Raw genomic sequence first — 19578 nt, 5'->3', positions numbered from 1 at the left:
CTTTTTTTATTTCATGGCTGGTGTTTTTCTTTTTTCTTGATGTTTTGCTCAGGCTGTCTGATTTCAAAACTTAGTTAATCCTGCCTGCATCTCTTGCTTTGTCAGAAAGGGTATCAGATGAAATTAAATCGGCGAGTGTTGCTGCAAGGCAGGACGAACAATGTACACGTCTGCCATTGGCACGTAAAAAGCAAACGCAGATGGAGCATATGAGGCACAGCAAACATGCAATGAGCGAGCATCCACAGACTAGATGGAAGATGCAAGATAGAGAACAGAAGCCGGCTTTCATTGGATTGTATCCTGACATGGATTGGATTGAGAAGTGCCTGCTCGCAATGTTGCCTCATAGTGAAAATTCACCAAACTTGTTGCAATTTCACCCGATACACTGAAAGTTGATTGTTACAATGTTTCCTTACATTTGTTGGCGCCTAAAATCCACGACAAGCTCTTTAAATTCTCGTGAAAAGACAGGGCCATTGATTCTCTCCAGGAAAATCAAGGGTTTTCAAGGACCATTTAAAAATTCCAGGACTTTCAAGGCCTTGAAATAGGGACTTCTAAATTCAAGGGTTTTCAAGGTTTTCAAGGACCTGTGCGAACCCTGCACAAATTAAGCCTTTATTTCACAAAGAGTTGCATGCCATCTCCATTTCTTGCCTACCTACTGCAGTCTACGCCTGTTACAATGGACCCTCTTAATCTGGAAAAAAATTTTAAATGTCCGCTGTACATGAAGTATGCAGTATTTAAACAGAGGGAAGGGGGGGGGGGTGGAAGAAGGGGGCATTTGAGCATAAAGTGGGAATTTTCACCTACTATATTGCGTGTACATGCCACAGACAATTTGTTTTATATACAGTGCTCACGCAGGGGAAAAGAATCGCCTTAAGCTGTTTTTGAAGCTTTGCACCAGCACATGCGGTCGAGTGCGTAGAAACACACGCTAAGCTGAGCGAATAAAGCAAGAATATAACTAGAAGCAATCACTAACGAGCTATAAAAATCAGTCATTGGCCAGCAGAATTAGCCAGGCTCTTTTCAAACCCTTCGTGACGAGGCAGGTTTACCCGAAACTGTTCGTGAAACAATTTGGATCGCTGCCCGACGTTTCCCCAAGGCAGTTCCTGCATTTTTAATGATCTTAGTCTGGTCAGTAAAATATGAAGGACAACGATGAAATCGAAAGATAGACCAGCAGGACTCCACACGGCCAGTGGCAGATCAAACACTATGGATGGGAACCATGCCCCTGCTTGAGGCATTTCTTACTTTTTTTTTCGAACAAACGAGAACGATGTATGCGTGGGAATAATAAATGCTGAACTTCACTGAACTAGGGCAGACGCGAACTCCGGGTGCGCCACTTAGCGTATTCGAAAGCGCTCTTCTACAAAATCCCCAAAGTGGAATTTTTGGACAGTGTGCTTTTTCTTGGCGGTCGAGCGGACTGTCTGCTTAGACAGGCCCATACTTCTGGTGATGTCAGCCTGTTTTTTGCTATTATCTATAGCGTTAACTATGCTAAGTTTACCCGACAATGAAATCAGTTATCTTGCCGCTGGTCCCACACGCACGCAGGCACGTACACACAAAAGAAGGCACCAGCACTCGCTTGACTTGGCGACGCCAACGACTCACTCTACGCCGACAATGTTGCCAGACATAGAAGTTTCCTAACCAAATTAAAAGAAAAAGCGTATCAAGTGCCGGCAACGCGAAAATCCGCTATTAACATTCACTCAAAACAATTTCCACATGCAATTTAGTCTGTTGTACCGTAAAATTCCGAGCAAGCACCCCAACCCGTGCAAGCGCCCCCCCACTACTTCAGTGCTAATTTCAAATTTCCGCACCATTCCGGGAAAGCGCCCCCCCCTCCCTCCACGCAGTTATCACGCACCACGTGCAGGCAACACTGGCTTGCTGAAGCCAGTCTAAGAATCCAATCCAATCTGCTTCAACTGAATGCTACACGCCATTTGTTTCTTTGTTTTGGCGGTGGTAGGTCATGCATTCCTACACAGTTGCAAAGAAAATTGAGGTGATCCGATGGCACCGAGAGCACGGGAAAAATGTGCACCAGACCTCTCGACAGTTCAAGCTCGACCGAAAACGCATACGTGAATAGGTGAATTTCGACAATCTCCTGCAGTAAAACTTCGGAAAAGCAAAACTTCGACGGAAGCTAAGCAACAGTGCCCCAGTGTTCAGCGAGTACGTGGACGATACGCTGTTCGAGTTCTTAGAGCGCGAAAGAAGCGCGGGACGCGCCGTTAGCAACCGGCTGCTGTCTGAAGAGGCTGTGAAAATAGCAAACAGCATGCAGTTAGGTAACTTTGTAGCTTCCAGCCACTACATAAGCCGGTTTGGAAGCAGCGGTTCGGCGTTGCAATGTGCCACACCATGTACGAGAGCCAGAGGACGCCCGAGGAATCTGCGGAGGCATTAAGCGCCTTCCGGACTTCCGCGAGCTTCCTGCGATGGCGAAATGACGTCAAAAGGCAACTTTAAGAAGCCGTCATGGCAGCATGTCCTTGTGGCGCGCTGCATCAAGGGGTGCGGCATTGCAAACGCAATCGATGGCTCCGAGGACGGCGACCTGCATGGCGGGCTGGCAGATGTCGGAGCCGTGGTGCCAGAAGACTGGGGCGGACTGAAAGACGAGTGCGCTGAACTGTTTTTGGCTACAGACTCTGAGGAGCCTTTCGATGGTTTCGAAAGTGACGAACAGCAGTAAGATCAAGCCGTGGCACTCGAAGACTGAGGCAGCAGAGTGCAGGGAACTTTTTTTTTTTCCTGCTAAGTTTTCCAATGGTTTCCAAAGTAACTAACAGTAACATCTTTTGCGTAATAAAGTTAATCTTCCTAATGAAAGTTTAAAAACACGCGCACTGCGTTTTTTTTCAGTAAAAACAATTGTCGCCGCCCTCTCGAATTTTGGTGCCGTTCCGGGATAGCGCCCCCCCTTCACTTTGCCGGTAATTCCGCCTTGCTGAGGGGGGGGGGCGCTTGCTCGGAATTTTACGGTAGTCGATAGTCTGCTATAGCCGCGTCCGTTATGAGCGGAGTGTATTCCCCTTAAAATGCATGGGGACCAAACAAACCAACAGAAATGGTCTGTTGTAACCGGAAGTCTGTTGTTGCCGGATCCGCTGTAACGAGCGTAGGCTGTATCTACATTTAAAACTGTGCTTCTTGAGGTCAGCTGAAAACCATATTTCTAAAGTGATTTTCCACTGCAACCACAGGATACAAAACAGAAACCTTGAGAATTTTAGCATTCAGAGCTTTAAGGGGCAAATCCTTCTGGGTGCCAGAAAACTTCCGGTGTGGTCAATATCTCGTGCAGTCTTGTCCGATTGGCTGCATGTCCGAAAACGTGACGAAAAATCACACGAGACCGCATGCATATCGACCGCACCAGTAGTTTTCCGGCACGAGTAGGATTTATATCCGTGTTATGGCAGAATGCAACCCATCAGGCAACAAAGGGACATCTGATACCCTAAACTACCGCAGTGGTTTTGATTGCTGCTGTAGTGACACCAAAATGAGCGCTCTTTTCTCCTTTGGAAATGACTGCTGATGCTGGTTAGCCCCCCTCACCGATGTAGACGCAGGCGTTCCAGTCGCCGCTGTTGAAGACGGTGATCTTCTGCCTGGCCGTGCCCCCCGCGGCCAGTGGGGGGCCGATGTCCACCAGGTGGCAGCGCTCCCTGTAGGACACCACCCCGTGCAGGTCCACCCGCAGACGGCCACCCAGTGCGTACAGACCCACCTGGGGGTGGGGGTGGCACAGCAGAGGGCAACAACGGTGAAGCCCACATCTCCCATGAAAGGCAAGCACCTTTCCTCACGCCAGTCCACTGGACTGCAGAGGCGTATGATCGGCACAAACTATGATGCACACCTTGTACCAAACACACATTTGTCTGTACACCAGCAGATAAAAATTTCAGACGCGATTTCGGCTTTCAGCGCTAGTTTCTCATCTCTCTGGTGGCTCAACAGTTGACTTGTAATACCAAATGAAGCACCATGCTTTGGAACAACATCACCATACGAGTAGCGGGAACTTCACCAGACAGCAGAGAAGTTAACATTTATTGTTCAGATCACGTCATGGAAACCTTTGTCACCAGGTGCACACACGTGACCTATTGCGATCATTGTCATAAGCAGCAGAATTGAAACGGAACGCTGTGGATCATGCTGACAATGGCTACGGGTCGTGACGAATGTATGTATGTCATGACTTTCCGCCGCCACCCATAATAATACAGTGGAACCCTGGTAATAATGTCCCCCGTTTTTAAGACGACCTGCTTCTTAGAACGGATGAACGCAGTCCCACCGAGCTCCCCATAGAAACAATGCATTACAAACCACGATGGTACAACGCTTGGTTGCACGCAGCTTGCTTCATACGACCAAGGACGCTGGTGGAGATAAACCATGGTTTTTCCCAACTTTTACGTTGCTTTATCCTGACCTTTATTTGTTGCATTTTCCCCACTTTTTACGCCCCTTCGCCACCTCATCCCTATCTTTATTTGTTAACACCCGTTTAACACCGTTTGAAGTGCCAAGGTAAACAGTCTGCGGCAGACCCGACCAATTGCTGAACTGACTCAAGCAAGCAGGTGGCCACTGGAGGGCGGGAGCTTAACCTTCGACAACCCCACGCGGCAGCAGAGTGCCAACCATGAAGTCAAAGTCCAGGTGGCTGGCAGACTACCAATTTAAAGCTCGCATCACCCCACCGTTTTCTTTCCGGCCTTTATTGCTCTTACCCCCTCATCTCTGCTTGACAGTTTATTTCAAAGACTAGTTTGACTTTGTTCGTATCCTTCCCGCCTTTTCTTGCATCGCCGCCTCGTACTATCTCTTGTTTCGCTTCCCCTTCCATCGCCCCCAGGTTGCAGCCTTGGCAGTTTGGCACACTTGCCTTTACTCCTCAATTTGCTTGGCTGCGTTAGTCTAGAGTCACTAAATAAGCTAACCTAGTGGCTACACTGGCCTTGCCAGCTTACCTCACACAAGGTGCAGGGCTGGCAGGCTGGCACAGACACCGCACAAGGGTGGGGTTGATTGATTATGATTATAAGGTTTAGTGCTTCACAGGTGCTGAGGCACGCCATAGTGGAGGCTATGCACTAATTTTGACCACCTGGGCATCTTTAACGTGTGCCGAAATCTCGTACACATGGGCGTTTTTGCTTTTTGCCTCCATCAGAAAAGCGGCCGCCGTGGCCGAAATCAAGCCCACGACCTCGTGCTCAGCAGCTTGGTGCCTTACCAATGCGGCGGGCTATTTTGAATATCCGCACACCTCTACTCCCAACCCATGAAAGGTGTTTCCCACAAGATTACACACCCACCCCTCTTCCTCCACAATATGTACCAGTACTACATCATGGCTGTGAATTCTGCCACATTTGATACTATTTTTTTTTTAACTTCAGAACATTCTGGCTGCCTTTTTCCAAATTATACGCGCAGCACACTCCACCTGATCTGGCACTCAACACGGAAAGGTCATCCAGCAACCGCTCCTTGACACACATGAAAGATGCCTCCCACATGAATCCCCCCTCCTTTCCTCCACCATACGCATTAACACTACCCCATGCCCATTGCCACCCCTAGAACCACTTTTTAATCTCTAAACGATGCGACTGTTTTTTGTTTGTTTTTTTTTTCCCCGTATTCTCTAGGCACAGCCCGCTCAAACCAATGTGGCAATCGATTGACACAGAGGAACAGCTCACGCTCTTGGTGTCCACAGCCGTGGTGCAGCGGCTCCTGATGTGCAGCCGGGCGTGGGCCCACCGGGGGGGCGTGTCCACACCCTCGCCGTCGGAGGCCCCGCTGGGGTCGTGGGTCACCTGCACCCCCATGGTCTCCTTGGCCGCCAGGCGCGTGCCGGCCGTCTTGCCGTTCAGGGTGCTCACCCGTCCCCCGGCATTCAGCATCTTCACCTGGGTAGTAGTACACCAGGGGGAGGGATCAAACATCAACACCATTCACTGCACACACTTACAGGTTCTACTGCGTAGACTTTTCTTTACAAAAGCCCGTACAGTTCCATATATAAGCAAAACAAAAACAGTGCTCAAGATGGGACAAATAAAGAGGCTACACACACACAGCGCCGACCACCAACAGGACTGTTCACTTGCCACAAGGCAATACAAAAGAAGAGGCTGCTCCACAATACGGGCAGAAAGTGAAAAGACGCACATTAGAAGAATGAAAACAGCCTTTTTGTCTATATTTCCATGTGGTAAATAAACACTTTTGTTTGTGGTTAGCACAATGTGGGTCGCCTCTTTCTTCATCCCATCCTGGGTGCTGTTTTTGTTTCGGTAATACAGTGTAGACCGCTTATAACGTATGTCATGGGAGTCGCAAAAATTCGCACTATAAGCGGTACTGCACTACAGTTAAACCTCGATGTAACGAAGTCGGTAAAATTCGTCATTTACTTCGTTACATTGAAATTTCGCTACATTGAAATTCGCAGTTATAATGAAGTGTTCATCCCGTGAAGCGTTTCCTGCAAAAGAAAACGTGGCGCGAATACATGGCTGGCACACTGTTTGTTTCTATCGGAGCTTAATCGTCTACGCGGGCATCAGCGTGAATCGCATGGCGCATTTTCTCCCTGCAAAAACATGTCCCGCAAGCCACAGGCGCGCTGATGCAGCCGCGGAGACCACCCGTGCGATGCAGGTAGCTGCAGCGACCGCTTCTAACCACTCACTGAAACGCAACTCAAGGGGCAAACGAGAGGGGCACGCGAAAAAAAAAAAAAAAAAAAAAAAAAAAAAAAAAAAAAAAAAAAGAGCGGATTATGTGGGTGAAATTTTCACTGTAAAAAGTAATATGCGCCGCTTACGAAAGCACTTATCAAATATCCCCTGCGGCGGTAAGCCTAATCGTCTCTGGCGGGGCCAGCCGGCATCCCCGAGTGCTTCAAAGCTCCCGCCATAGGGTGCGCACCTCCCCATTGGCGAAACTGGTCAGGCTCCTCCCACTGCCGCGCACAGCGCGAGTCACTTCCTGGCTGACGATAGAAGCCGCTGCCAGCGCGGAATCGCAGACGTGGTGTGAAAAAACACGTGCGCAAGGCCCGTAAAGATTCACAAATGCTTGCTGAAACGACGAAACCCAACAAGCAAGAGCGAACTCGAACGAAGGGCAAAGTGGCGGCATGCGGCGGTGGCGGCCCCGCCAGGGGCGATTAGACTTACCATCGTGGAGGATAGTTGATGGGCGCTTTCGTAAGCGGCGCGTACGACGTTTTACAGTGAAAATTTCGCCGACGTTATGTGCTTTTTTTGTCGTGTGCCCCTCTCGTTTGACCCTCAAGTTGCGTTTTAGCTAGCGGTTAGAAGCGGTCGCTGGAGGTATACCCACATTGCGTGGGTGGTCTCCACGGCTGCATCAGTGCGCCAATAGCTTGCGGGGTGCGTTTTGTGTTTTTGCGGGGAGAAAACGCTCCATGCGGTTTACGCTGATGCCCACGTAGACGATTAAGCTCTAACAGAAACAGAAACAGTGCGCCAGCCATGTATGCACGCCACGCAGTTTGCAGGCAAGGGGCTCACTGCATCCGCGGCATTGGGCGGCCCGTGTCGCCCTTCGCGTTTTATTGAGACCCGATTTCGGTGCTTGCGTCTCCAAAAATCTACCTCTACAACTTAAATTTCGTGCCTAGTTCTCGACGAAACTTCGTTACATTGAAATTCCGCTTCGTTACACAGAGGGTGAAAATACATGGTGTGTATAGTTACGAAAAATTCCGTGGTTCGTTAAATCGAGGGTGAAAATACATGGTGTGCATACACTTGAAGTTACGAAAAATTCCGTGGTTCGTTAAATCGAGGGTTTCGTTATATTGAAGTTCGTTACATCGAGGTTTAACTGTATAACCAAAACATGCACGAATCCAACCACATCGCAACGAACTTCTCAAGTCATCCTGTCTTTACGCCAGTAATTGTGAGCACGACAAAAAACCAAGTAGAATGAGCTGACAAGCGAACGAAAAGGTGGTAAACAGTGAGGCAGAACAACAAAGGAGCAGCGAAAAGCAGACGATGGCGCGGGGAGTCTGGTGAATGCGAGCGGCGCAGGCCGCCGGCTGGGAAGCGCACATCATCACGCGCAGCAGCCAATAGCATTCGCGCGTCAGCTCGCTTGCCCGGGCAGCACGAGCACGGTCCAATTGTAGCTTCGCACACGGGACGCAGGAAACTCGAAAGCACTGCAAGTCCCCCAATCACAAGCGTATAACGCCTCGGCCATGCCTCGGCCGCCAGCAGTAATGGCGGAAAAAATAAATAAAAAAGCGCATGAATCCACAAACCAAACAAGATAAAAATGGCGGCTCTACGGAAAGCACCATGGCAGCTGCGTTCGCGCGAAATTTGGGTCCGTTTCACGTTTGCTCGCTCCTCGGGAAATGCCGTGGCTGGCTATATACAGTTAAACCTCGATGTAACGAACTTCAATACGGAACCCTCGATGTAACGAACCACGGAATTTTTTGTAACTTCAGAAGTATACACACCATGTATTTTCACCCTCTGTGTAACGAAGTTCCGTTCGCCGGAATTTCAATGTAACGCAGTTTCATGGAGAACTAGGCACGAAATTTAAGTTGTAGAGGTATATTTTGGGAGACGCAAGCACCAATATGGGGTCTGATTGATTGATTGTAGGGGTTTAACGCGCCGACGCAACGCAGGCGATGAGGCGCGCCGTAGTGGAGGGCTCCGGATTAATTTTGACCACCTGGGGATCTTTAACGTGCGCCGAAATCTCGTACACACGGGCGTTTTTGCTTTTCGCCTCCATCAGAAAAGCGGCCGCCGCGGCCGGGAATCGAACCCGCGACCTCGTGCTCAGCAGCGCAACGCCTTAGCCACTGAGCCACCGCGGCGGGTCAATATGGGGTCTCAATAAAACGCGAACGGCAACATGGGCCACCCAACGCCGCGGATGCAGCTAGCCACGGAGTCTGTGAGCGAACCCCTTGCCTACAAACTGCGTATCGTGCATACACGGCTGGCGCACTCTTTCTGTTTCTATCGGAGCTTAATCGTCTACGCGGGCATCAGAGTGAACCGCATGGAGCGTTTTCTCCCCGCAAAAATGCAAGACGCACCCCGCAAGCCACAGGCGCGCTGACGCAGCTGCGGAAACCACACGCGCCGAGGGTAGCTTCAGTGACCGCTTCTAACCACTTGCTGAAACGCAACTTGAGGGCCAAACTAGAGGGGCAAGCGAGAAAAAAAGCGGATAGCGCAGGCGGATAGCGCAGGCAGCGCCCATCAAATATCATCTGTGATGGCAAGCCTAATCGCCTCTGGCATTGCCGCCGCCGCCGCCGCCGCATGCCACCGCTTTGCCCTTCGTTCGAGTTCACTCATGCTTGTTCGGTTTCATCGTTCCAGCAAGCATTTGGAATCTTTTATGAGCTTTGCACGCGCGTTTTTTTTCACACCGGCGTCCGCGATTGCGCGCCGGCGGCGGCTTCTGCCTCAGCCAAAGTGACTCGCACTGCGCGCGGCAGTGGGAGGAGCCTGACCGGTTTCGCCAATGGGGAGGCACGCATCCTATGGCGGGAGCTTTGAAGCGCTCGGGGATGCTGGCTGGCCAGACGATTAGGCTTACCGCCGCGGAGGATATTTGATGGGCACTTTCGCAAGTGGCGCATATGACATTTAATAGTGAAAATTTCGCTCACGTTATCCGCTTTTTTTGTCGCATGCCCCTTTCGTTTGCCCTCGAGTTGCGTTTTCAGTGAGCGGTTAGAAGCGGTCGCTGGAGCTACCCGCATCGCGCGGGTGGTCTCTGCGGCTGCGTGAGTGCGTCTGTGGCTTGCAGGGCGCGTTTTTGTGGGGAGAAAACGCTGCATGCGGTTCACGCTGATGCCCACATAGACGATTATGCTCTGATAGAAACAGAAACAGTGTGCTGGCCGTGTATGCGCGCCATGTTTCCTTTTGCAGGAAACGCTTCACGGGATGAACACTTCATTAGAACCGCGAATTTCAATGTAGCGAAATTTCAATGTAACGAAGTAAATTACGAATTTTACCGACTTTGTTACACCGAGGTTTAACTGTATTCGTTTTTTGACAATTTTAGGATGAATTAGGAGCTGATAATTTCATAAAAGCTACTTTATGACATATACAACCCAAATACATGGTTTTCCAAAAATCGCTTATTTCGCGATTTTTCGGTTTTCAAAGGCCGCGTCACCCCTTAAAGCGTGAACCGCATGGTAGATTTCGTCTCGCAAAAACGCGCAGTGCACGCCGCAGGCGCAGCGACGCTGCGCGGATACAACTGGCGTGGCGTGTGCAGCGCGGTAAGAGGCAGCAACATGACGTCGCCACTGGCCAAGAAGTGTTGCAGGCAGCTCCAGCAACTGCTTCTAACCGCTCGCTGAAATGCCACACGAGGCACAAGCGAAGGTGCTCAGTCAAGAAAAGAACTGATAATCTTGGTGAAAAGTGGAATATAAACTGCCATCCGCATTGCTTGTGAAAGCGCCCATAAAAAAATATCGCTGTGGTAAGATATTTCTAGACATCTCTGGCTCGGCCAGCCGGAGTGCTTCAAATCTGCCGCCATTAGGTGCGAGTCTCCCCATCAGTGCAAGTCCTCAGGTTCCTCCTACTGCCACACGAAGAAGCCGCTGCGAGCGCAGAACTGCTTGTGAAAAAAAACCCCCGCCCAATGCCGACGTGCACGAATCGTGAGCAAGAACGGGCCATGCAGTTCACTTGCCACATGCAGACGGGGAGGGGGGTCACTACCTTCCGAGGTGCGTCACGCAAGGACAGTTGTGGTTAACACATACGCATGAACTAAAGGGTGTATTCTTTTCTTGTGTGTCGAAGTTAGAGGAGAGCAAGGGGTACGCGCCGCGTCAGATGGCCGATTTCATCCTTTCTTTTTTTCTTTTGCTACCCTGATGCCCAGCAGACCCAGTCAATCTTCAGAACAGCCAAAAAACCGCACTATAAACGGTATTGTGCTTTGGACAACCGCATTTTAAGCGGTATGCTTATGCATTGAGTTCTATGGGAGGTGAACCAGTGGTCACAAAAACCCGCGTTATATCCGGTTCCGCACTATAAGCGGTTACGTTATAAATGGTCTACACTATGACCCAACAAGCACAAAGACTGCCACTGCTCCACACAAAAACCCATAAAAACCTCGACGGTTTTTGTATGGGAGCCCCACACGATTTCCTCTGACTTTGGCTTTTGCAATGCTTGCCATCACTGCAGCAGATCAAGCTCAATGCTCTTCCATAACCATTAATTCCGTACATTCCATTAACTCAATGCTATGAACGGTTTGTTGTTGCTCCCCCCCAATATCAAGCATTCTCTGGGTTGGTCTGAACCTAGCTGTCATTTACTGCTGAATGCCATTAATTTGGTAAGCTTCTGTACAACAAAGTGCATTAGTCTGCCAGCTTTAATAGAACTTTTGGAAATTACTCACCTGGTTACTAAAAATATGCTGCCATTTTTTTCACATGTGTGAAAAAAATGGCAGCCTAAGCTGTTTAGATACTGCATGGTTCTCCTTACCCAGCATCAACAGACCTTTCAAAGCCATATACCTCTCTCATTCCACCTGAGTATAAATTAAAAACTTGCCCTCTGAAAGCAATACAAAGTAGTACCCACTAAGCACATCAACAGACGTCTACTCTGACTATTCAGAACTTTATTCTCACTTATTTCTTACACTTTCCCTGCACCCCTCTACCATTAGCTTTATACTAGCTTCCCCCCAAAAAAAACCCCCACGGAGCAACATTTGGAGTTGCTCGACTTTGCCAGGGAACCCAAACCAAGCTGAAACTGAGTGCTTGGTCCCACCAGTCCCCATACACCGACTTACCAGAAAGAAAGATTTGCCTTGCCCTGAAAGTGTGAGCTCCACAATGACCGAGCCTGGGTTGGGATTCCGTAGTTCAAACTTCTTGGTCCTGCACAGCCAAGTGGCAGATATCAACAACTGCAGCTCTTGGGTGTTGATGGAACAAAAAGAAAAGTATTTTCAGATCTCGAACACACCGCCGCCTTTCAGGTTTCACAAAAGCAGCTGTAGCATTGCCGTACAAAGCTCTCGCGAATGCCAACGTTTGAAACCTGGAGCTATGGGGTTTGCAGTGCTGCACTTTCAGTTTGGACAAACACGTGCGGTTTTGTTACTGCCTCTACTTTGAAAATTGCTTTCTCTCTCTTGCCTGCAATTTGATCACGCCCCTAAAGATGCCACACTGTGGCCAAATTCTTGCAGTGAAAATAAAAGTACTACACACAGCAACAAATTTAACAAAAGTCGATAAGCTCAGTTTTAAGGCATAAACCAGCACAGCTTGTTCAAAGGTGAGGTTTCTGAATGAACACTAGAGAAGCAAACTTGGCAAATTTTGAAAGGAAGGATGCGCTTGTGTGAGCTTTCAACCAAGTCATTAAAAAAAAATTTACACAGACACTTATGACGTTCTTTCAAAGTGTTTAAAATGCATTAAGTATGCAAGCCTATTTCAAATGCAGCCAACTATCCGACATGAAAGATTTAACCAAACGTGGACACTAGAGTCCTTAAATGTTGCATTAAGGATTACTCCCGTCAGTAGCACTTGTGCTTTGCATTTCTAGCCCCCAATTCACTGCTACACTCTTCGGTAATCAATCAACACCGCAATTGAGCCATAGGAGGAGTGCACTACAATACCAAAGCTATCATTGCTTCTCCACTCACTGTGCCTTCCCTTTCACAGTTTCTGCGACAGAAACTTGTGCAATTTTTTTGCTCGAGCTGTTTCACTGCATTATGTGGCACTGGCACATCCTAATGACAACATCCCAAATCTCCATTACCAGCTTGGGGACAGCGTGCGACTTTGAAGTTTATTAAGTAAATGTTCATTGCAGTGAACTTTCACCCCGCAGTAACTAGAGGAAAAACGTAGGAATCAAAGAAGGAGTGAATAAAGTAACTGCACTGTCAAGCATCGGCGAATCGAATGCTTCTCCTTTGTCAAACCATCCATTGTTGAGAACATTGTCGATCGAACAAGAACAGTCACGTCCACTAACTTCCCCGTTCTTGACAAAGCGCCACACTTTTTTTGCGAGACAAGAATGCCCAGTGTGGCATACAACAGAAAAAACGAGCGGGGGCTACACTTAAAACACAGGCTAATTTAGTAGAGAACCACGTGAACTCGCATGCTGGTAAAGAAACAAACAAAAGAAGTCGAAGGATTTAGTTTGTGCCAATATCTGCACATCTGCTAATAGTGACCCATAAATGGTATTTACTAACTACACACCCAAAAATGTTCCCGCAACCAAAAACGGCCACCACGAACTTCAGCACGAGCACTGGTCACAGCTTTTTCAGAATGACTGTTCTCCATGGGTGGTATGCACCTGCTGTGCTCACGTGCCATCACATTCACCTGTCACGCAGTTACACATCAGCGCTGCACGCACTAGGCCTAACCTCTCGTTCCGCCCCTGGCAACAAGCACCACGGTAGTAACACACTAGGCTCTTACTCTGGAAACTCTGGTTCAACACCCCCACAAACGAAAACATGCTTTCTATTCACTCTTTGCCATGCCGGTTTACTGTTTACTCTTTAGCATACAACAACGACCCCACTGCTTTTTCGCACAATGGGGCACTTACAAAGAAAAAAAAAGGAAAAAATTTAGAGCTCTTCCCCTACTGCGAAGATGGGAGACCAGTGAACCTATATTGGTGGATAACTATGCTGAGTTATTATATGTACGAGGGTTGCCATACTGACCGAGCAAATAAAGACACATACACACAACTTCGTTAGCAATCATCCTAAATTACTTCTCATATAATTTGTTTCGGGGCAGTTTCAATAGGAAAAAAATACACAAAAAATTCCCCTTCCTCAGATGGGCGCGTATTGACAGCAGACGGAAATTCTGTAATGTTTGCAACTTCACTGTGGACTCAATGAACAGAGTTGTCTTAGGGGCCAATTTCAGTATGCATTTCTTAGCCCCATTTGGCTGAGAGCTGCAGAGCATTGTACACTACCTTGGGAACAAGCACATGTGGTTCTGCGATTTCGATCCAAATCGCTTACAGCTCCGCTGTAAAAAAACCCTTGGAACGCACGGTTCCCCATGCACAGAGGGGTCGCTTACGCATTGGGCGCATCGTGTGTCCTGGCCCACAGCAGGACCCTGCGAGTGCTCTCGAGGGCACGGAAATGGCCATCACCACCCGCAACAGCAGCAGCAGCAGCAGCAGCAGCCTGGCGATGCCGAGACGGCCCGACCACTTCTGGACTGGCCAACGCCGGCTGCTGCTGGCTCGGGATGGCTACCACCTCGGCCAGGGTCATCCTGAAGCCCTGGGGCAACAGGACAGCCTCCACCACACTGCAAGGCGAAGGGGGAGGGGGGAGCCACAAGCCACGTTAGGGACTAAAAACGCGGGCACCTCCATCAGAGAGTTGGGCCGGATTAGACGCCTCGTACCCTGATTACAGAAAGCACTCTTCATGTGAGCTATGACGTGATTATCACTGTTCTCATGGGGTTATCAAGGGAGAAACAACCACTTCTCACTACCACAGGGCTCGACACAGCCTCGGGCAACCGACGGAAAACACAATGGCCTTTTCTATCCCCCAAAACTGGCACAGGAAACTGGAAGATGCGTGTGACGTTTAGATGTTATCATTTAGTCTAAAAGCTGTGTTGACAGGCTAGGGCAAAATCTTTCGCCTATTTGATCACCTTTACTAAGGAGGGGTCTGTGCTAATTCAGCTGTGGGATGATGTACTCACTCCAGCAGTGCAACGTCAAATAAGACTAGTTAGCAGAAACTAAACTCGCTTCTTCTGTGGGGTTGTAAAAAACGTGCTAGCATCGTTTACGCCTACTGAATGTGCATTGCTCTAAGAAAACAACACTGCACTACTAGGCCCTGCCCGGTCATGCGCAGAACCACGTGGGAAGCAGAGCCCATCAAGCATGCGTTGCACTGGCCTCACCCACAGGTGCAACAGTCACCAGCGAGAGAGGCCACTTTGACCAGCACAGGGCATGTCAGCAATGTCGTCCAAATGATTCCAGTCTACAGCCAACATGGTAATGTAGAAACTATCAGAAGCAACCCACACCAATTTAATCGCAAAACACGGGAATACTGCCCGAAGCGAAACTCGACAAAATTACCCGCAGCACAAAACTCAAAGGAGCACTTAGTGGCACTCAATTAGACCTCAATGCATTTGCATTTACAACTTGTATAAGAAGTGCTTAGGCGTCCTCAGAGAAGAACTGTTAAATGTTATACGTTTTTGAATGCCTGACGTCAAAGCTAAAGGGAACATAGAACGTAACAGTATCCATATGCGAATACTTGAGATTTGAAATACAAATCAATGTTCCTTATTCGAAGCATATTCGATTTAAAAAAATGCATATGCAAAAATTACCGAATATTTGGCCACATTCAGCTAACTATTCTAGAAATGTCGTGCAAGTATTCTTTATATGCGTGACGTGCATTCTTCTAAGCATACACGTAATTCCTTCTATCGCACTTGTTTTTACTTTTCCCGGAAGTTACACCCCAAACATAGCATGTCCGTTGGAACCAAGGACTAGCCGAAACATGCATGCATCGGAGAACATGCAGCCTGCGGTACCTCCAAACCGGCGAAAATTGCCGCCAATATGACCTTTTCATGCCAAACGAAGGCCCCTATATAACGCGTCCAAGCTATAACACCACAGCACTGTCGAGGTGCGCGCACCCACCCATGTATGCACGCACCAACAAAAAAAAAGATTGATTGATTGATTGATTGTAGGGTTTTAACGTGCCGACGCAACGCAGGCGATGAGGCGCGCCGTAGTGGAGGGCTCCGGATTAATTTTGACCACCTGGGGATCTTTAACGTGCGCCGAAATCTCGTACACACGGGCGTTTTTGCTTTTCGCCTCCATCAGAAAAGCGGCCGCCGCGGCCGGGAATTGAACCCGCGACCTCGTGCTCAGTAGCGCAACGCCTTAGCCACTGAGGAAAAAAAAAAAAAAAAAAAAGTGCAACAAAGATCTTTCTGGTTGATGTAGGCGCGTTATCTGCGAAGGTCCTTTGTGGGGGCTCCCCCAGGCCTTGCCAGAGCTTCTTGTGCTGTTACGTGATATAAAGAAGGCTTGCAGACAGCAGGGCCCCTGCTTCGCCTAGACAAAGGCGATAAATACAGCTAAGGTAGTACCGTGCAGTGCACTTCTTTCTACAGGTAAATGGATTGCCATTTCGTGACAGACTCTGCGTGGTTTGCCATAGACCGCATTTCAGTCGAATTATCAGCTATAGCAAACTAAATATGAACTTTGGTTGGTTGCGCTTTATTTCAGGGACACTTATTCTTTTTATACCGAAGCCAAAACCACCAGAGCCATGCGCGACATTGGCTAAAGTGCAAGTCCAAGGATTTCGTTTACAAGGATGATAAAAGTATTGTTGCCTCTCGTTTTGTACCTTTTTCATAAAGCATAAATGTTCAATATTCGAAGACAATTTTTCGCCCTATTTGTATTTAATTCGTATTCAAAAAATTCAATATCGCACACCCCTAAAAAAATATTTTCACTGGCCCTATTGCGTAGGCATTTTGAAATTCATTTTTTTAAGCTGAACACAAATTAATTACATGCAACATGTAGAGGGAAATTACATTTTATCAACTAAACCAGACATTTCATTATTACTTAACTATATGGGGGCTATACGGGGATACAGTTGAACCTCGATATAACGAACCTCGATTTAACGAAATTCGCGATCTAACGAATTTTTTCAAGTTTTCTAACAAAATTTTGCTAAATGCATGTATTTTTGTCTCGATTTTACGAAGTAATTTTGTGCGGCGCTTTCGATTTAACGAAGTCACGGCAAGAAAGGAAGAACGAAATTCCGGTCGAGGCACGTTTTATTTTGCCTCTCAGGCCCTACATTGAAAAAATTCAGTACTCAAATTGACTCTTGAAGGCTAAAATGAAAGAAAAGCGGTGAAATCTACGGTTAACAACAATTAAAAGCGAAGAACGAAGCTGCACAAACCGCTAGCGGTCATGGACGGTTTAATAGTGCACCCACTATTTTGACGTCTCCATCGTTGCCTACGCCAGCGCCCTCTATGCTTAGGCTACCGAAGCCTACTTCAAGCTTTTTTTTTTCTACGCGTCATTGCTCACGGTGCTGCTGCGCTAGGTTGTGCTCGCTGATAACCAAATTAATATTTTGTTCGTGCATCGTTAGGTGAGTCTTGTAAGCAGCATGAGCACTCCAAGAGAAAGAAAAGTGTTCCGAACAAGAGCCTGAGGAAGCTCGGTGAAACTGACAGCCACCAAAGTGTGATAGATGCCATCGATGTTCTGCGGAGGCACGCAGGTGCACACGAATGTTTAAGACCTTGTTAGCGCTGTCAGCATACGAGCGTCACGTAAAGCCCGCCCTGGTCAAGAAACGCCAAGCACTGCTTACGGACTTCTTCACTACGGCTTGAACATCGAGTGCTGGTGGCAATAAATTGCTCTCTTTGAACGTGGTCATCTTCGTTTCACCAGCGTTCATTAGACAGCTGCGGTGCGGAGAAATCAGTTTCGTAAGGGCTCAGTGGGCATAAAAGTAATTGCTTAATCGAATTTGGCCGGAAGATTTTTAATGTAAGCTTTCCGCTTTCCGGATCACGTAAGCGCTGCTCCACACAGTGAAGCGGTCCGCGTGTACTCCGCTCAACTCGCAATCATGGTTTTATCTCGAGTGTTGTGGTTGAATCACGCGCCCATACTGCGGAGCCCTTGTACATGAAAAAAGTCTTTCGAAAGTTTCATAGCAGCCTTTCGCTATTGGCCCGCCGCGCCTAAGCCTACCACTGAATGGACGAAAAGAGGCGTAACTTCGAACGAGCACCTCGGCGGGGTGAAGTTCACGGGACATGGACGCGGGTTCAATTGACTAACAGCGGCATTTAGTAGTGACCGAAATGAAAAAAGAAAAAGTGGAAACCTAGTCTGCTATCATATTTAATGAGGCGTTGCGGAAAAAGCACCGGTTTTACGATGACACATGAACTACCGTCGGCTATCCGAATTCCATTGCCCAAGTGTTGAAACTCTTAAGGGGGGACGCGGCTTTCAACTTCGGAAAAATGATCAAACCCACATTGAAACCCACATATTCGGCTTCTATGTTTCCTATTCTGTGCGTCTGCAAAGTTTTTACGCTGAAAAGCGTCGCAAAGTGGCATAAAAAAATACTTTTGTCAGGCGCGGTGACAAACTATCAGCGCAAAAGGGCGAAAAAACGGCAATTTTCGGAGCGCTCTATCTCCGCAACGGTGCCACCGGGCGCGGCCATTTTGATATGGTTAGATCGGCCGAGCGATCGTCTTTCCCGTTCCGCTCGTCTCTTTTATCTACGTTCATTCACAAACGCACAAACGGCAGAAAAGAAACGACGCACAAACGAAGCTAGATATAGATGCTGAAGCGCTATTGGTCCTCCGGTCGGGGCGCAGAACACCGACCCTCCTGATTGGATGTCGCGGGCGCAACGCAAGATGGCGGCCGCCTGAGCTGCGTAGCGAGCGGATTGAGTTCATTTTCGCCGCTTCGCTCAGCCGAGTTTCTGTTCAATCTGTGGTATTCAACACGGACGTTATCGCGATGGGAATGCCAGAGATAACAAGCCAGATTACGGGAAGTTGTGTGGCTCGAAAGGCGGAGGTCATCGAACGCTTCGTGGTGCGCGTGACTCTACCGTCGCCAGACCCCGGAGGGTGACGCGGTGTGCGCGCTTGCGATAGCGGTTCGTGAAGTGAACTTTTAGTCGGATTTGCGATGTTTACACGCTTAGTTATTGCTGTGTTTTGACTGTGGGCTCGCTAGCCTTGAGAAAGAAACGGTCGACGCGTTAAACGCTGCGGCGCGCACGGCATAGCCAACGCGCATTGGAGCATCACATGACTGGGCAACCGGTTACGATTGAACGCCAGTAGTTGTAATTAATGCCTGCGACGTTAGTTTTAATCTTAAAAGCGACCTGACCAGCCATATCAGGTATAATCAAAGCTCGATATGTCGCGGTAAGCGTGCGCTGCGATGCGCGCGAGCCATATCGCCTTTCTTGCGCAACGTTTCCCGTGCACTTGTAATTTTCATGCAAACAGGTTTGAGTTAGTAATATAGGAATAAAAATATGCTCTCTGCGTTAAAAATGTACGTTACTGTGGCAGCATTTAACAGTGATTTTTTTAGGGAAATTATTGATACCATTGCTCAGGGCATACTAGCTGTGCTGCGAGAAATATTGGATGCCTTGAATGTCAAAAGTAGTAAAAAAAAAAAAAATATGCTCTTGCATTGAAGTTGGGAGTTATGCAGAATACTCTACCAAGCTTCAAAGTAGCTCATTTTCAACCTTGTGGTATGCAAACTTTTGGCAATGAAC

General features: G+C 48.2%; 1 protein-coding gene across 4 annotated transcripts in view; it reads right to left on the bottom strand.

Annotated features, from left to right (window-relative positions):
* The window catches only part of LOC144179376 (uncharacterized), a 117649-nt gene that overhangs the window by 24876 nt on the left and 73195 nt on the right, over positions 1–19578 (bottom strand). For all 4 annotated transcript variants that reach the window (XM_077707711.1, XM_077707709.1, XM_077707710.1 and 1 more), the window contains 4 exons: positions 14252–14488; positions 11950–12037; positions 5778–5987; positions 3613–3784 (listed from right to left, as the gene is read on the bottom strand). In XM_077707711.1, the coding sequence (XP_077563837.1) occupies positions 3613–3784; positions 5778–5987; positions 11950–12037; positions 14252–14488 (707 nt within the window). The remainder of the gene's footprint in view (positions 1–3612; positions 3785–5777; positions 5988–11949; positions 12038–14251; positions 14489–19578) is intronic.

This window comes from Haemaphysalis longicornis, unplaced genomic scaffold (assembly GCF_048455015.1).
Source record: "Haemaphysalis longicornis isolate Haplotype H1 unplaced genomic scaffold, Haemaphysalis longicornis Haplotype H1 scaffold_4, whole genome shotgun sequence".
NCBI lineage: Eukaryota > Metazoa > Arthropoda > Arachnida > Ixodida > Ixodidae > Haemaphysalis > Haemaphysalis longicornis.
The sequence above is the reverse complement of the archived record's forward strand: the minus strand, read 5'-3'. Positions and strand labels throughout refer to the sequence as shown.